Here is a 2,078-nt window from a genome sequence, read left to right as displayed (position 1 = left end):
CCCCAACCCCCTGATTGACCCTGCTCTGTGCATGACAGGGTATGGAGCCCCAACCCCCCTGATGGGCCCTGCTCTGTGCGTGACGGGGGTGGCACCGTAACCTTCCCATCAACCCTGCCTTGAGTGACAGGGGGCGGTGCCCCAACCCCCCAATCGGCCCTACCCTGAGTGTGACTGAGGGTGGCATCGCAACCTCCCAATCTGCCCTGCTCTGTGCATGACAGGGGAAGGCGCCCCAACTCCCCTATCGGCCCTGCTCTGAGCCTGACCAGGGGCTGCACCTAGGGATTGGGCCTGCCCTCTGCCACCCAGGAGCAGGCCTAAGCCAGCAGGTCGTTATCTCCCAAGGGGTCCCAGACTGCAAGAGGGCACACGCCGGTCTGAGGGACCCCCCTTTCCCCCGAGTGCACAAATTTTTGTGCATCAGACCTCTAGTTCTTTAATATTTAGCTCAAAGTTTACTTCATATAGGGAGAGCTTTTCTTAAACTCCATGGATGATGTTAATGTGCCTTCCCCATCACACCTGATGCCTATGCTTAATTTTGCCTCTCTCTCTTGTAGCATACTTACATTTTAGATCTTTCTCCCTCACTAGACTATAAAGTCTTTTATCTTTGCAGCCTAGTAAAATGCCGGATATCAAAGAGATTTTCAGTAAATAATTTAATGAATTTATTATTCATTTCAGGCTCTGCTACTCACTAGCCAAGTCAATATGTGAATCTTTTAAATGTTCTAATTGCAGCCTTTTTCTGTGTGAAATATAAACATTACCCATTCTCTTTAAAAAATAGATTTTTATTGATTTTTAGAGAGAGAGGGAGAGGGATAGAACATTGATGTGTGAGGGAAACATCTATCAGTGCCTTGTGCGTGCCCTCTACTGGGGATCGAGCCCACAACCCAGGCCTGTACCTTGACTGGGAATCGAACCAGGGACCCCTTGGTTGATGAGTCAATGCTCAACCACTGAACCACACCAGTGGGCATTAATACCCATTCTTTTTACTTCATACAGTTGGGTTGAGAATCAGGTGAGATAATATCAGTAAATATACTTTGTAAACTTTGAAGCAGGTCAACATGCCTTCATGCTAAAACTTGAAAAGAAGTTCTAATATGTTGAATTTATCTTTGTTCAACTGAAAACTGTGTCCTATGTATTTCTCACATTAAAAAGCAGTTATGTTGTAGCCCTGTTTGTAGTTTCAGAACTGACAGTAGGAAGTGAGAAAATTTAGAAGTGTTAAACTATAATTATTCCCTAGACAATGAACTTATGCAACCAAGCATTCTCTCTCTTTGTTGATTGTGAGTATCAACATTGTGGCTCAATGATAACAAGTAAGGATTTATAGATTTGTATCTGTGTTCTATCTATCTTCCTTACAATCCAAGTTTTAATCTATTCTGTGTTACTTGACCTTGATTTGTATAACTATTTAAGTATTTACTAGGTGTATTGGTTAATAATGCGGATTTTGTAATCAAAGAAAGCACGATAATTTCAAGAGAAACATCAACAGTACTTTATTCAAATTAATGTTCATCGCTAGCTACACATTTCCTCCATCTTTCAGTTAGTTTGTGGATACCGTCCCAATAGAACTTTTCTTGTTTTGAGGCAAATCATTCAGAGACCCAATTTTCCACTTCTTTGTATGTTTTGAAGTGCTGCTCAGAAAGTGCATGTGCCATTGATCAGAACAAGTGGTCATCTGAAGGAGCAAGGTCTGGTGAATACAGCGGGTGGGTTAATACTTCCCAGACAAGAGATTTTAACGTGTCTTTAACTGGTTTTGAAGTGTGTGATGGTGCATCATCATGAAGCAAAATTACTTTGCTGTGTCTTCTGACACATTCCGGTCGTTTCACGATCAAAGCATGTTTCAAATTGATTATTTGTTGTTGGTAGCAATCAGTATTAACAGTTTCACCTGGTTTTAGAAGTTCATAATACACCACACCTTCCTGATCCCACCAAACGCAGAGCATTGTCTTCTTTCTGAAGTGATTTGGCCTTGCAGTCGATGTTGATGGTTGACCTGGATCAACCCATGATTTTGTGCATTTGGG

General features: G+C 42.4%; 1 protein-coding gene across 7 annotated transcripts in view; it reads left to right on the top strand.

Annotated features, from left to right (window-relative positions):
* Positions 1-2,078, top strand: part of SHPRH (SNF2 histone linker PHD RING helicase, E3 ubiquitin protein ligase) — a 67,593-nt gene that overhangs the window by 7,946 nt on the left and 57,569 nt on the right. The window contains exon 1 of one of the 7 annotated variants that reach the window (XM_015558528.1): positions 937-1,036. The exons of the other annotated variants lie outside the window; for them this stretch is intronic. Coding sequence (XP_015414014.1) covers positions 953-1,036 — 84 coding nt within the window. The 5' untranslated portion in view covers positions 937-952. Of the gene's footprint in view, positions 1-936; positions 1,037-2,078 lie in introns of those variants that run through there. 7 annotated transcript variants of the gene reach the window in all.

Source organism: Myotis davidii, unplaced genomic scaffold (genome assembly GCF_000327345.1).
Source record: "Myotis davidii unplaced genomic scaffold, ASM32734v1 scaffold292, whole genome shotgun sequence".
NCBI classification, from domain to species: Eukaryota; Metazoa; Chordata; class Mammalia; order Chiroptera; family Vespertilionidae; genus Myotis; species Myotis davidii.
This window is presented reverse-complemented; position numbering and strand designations above follow the sequence as displayed.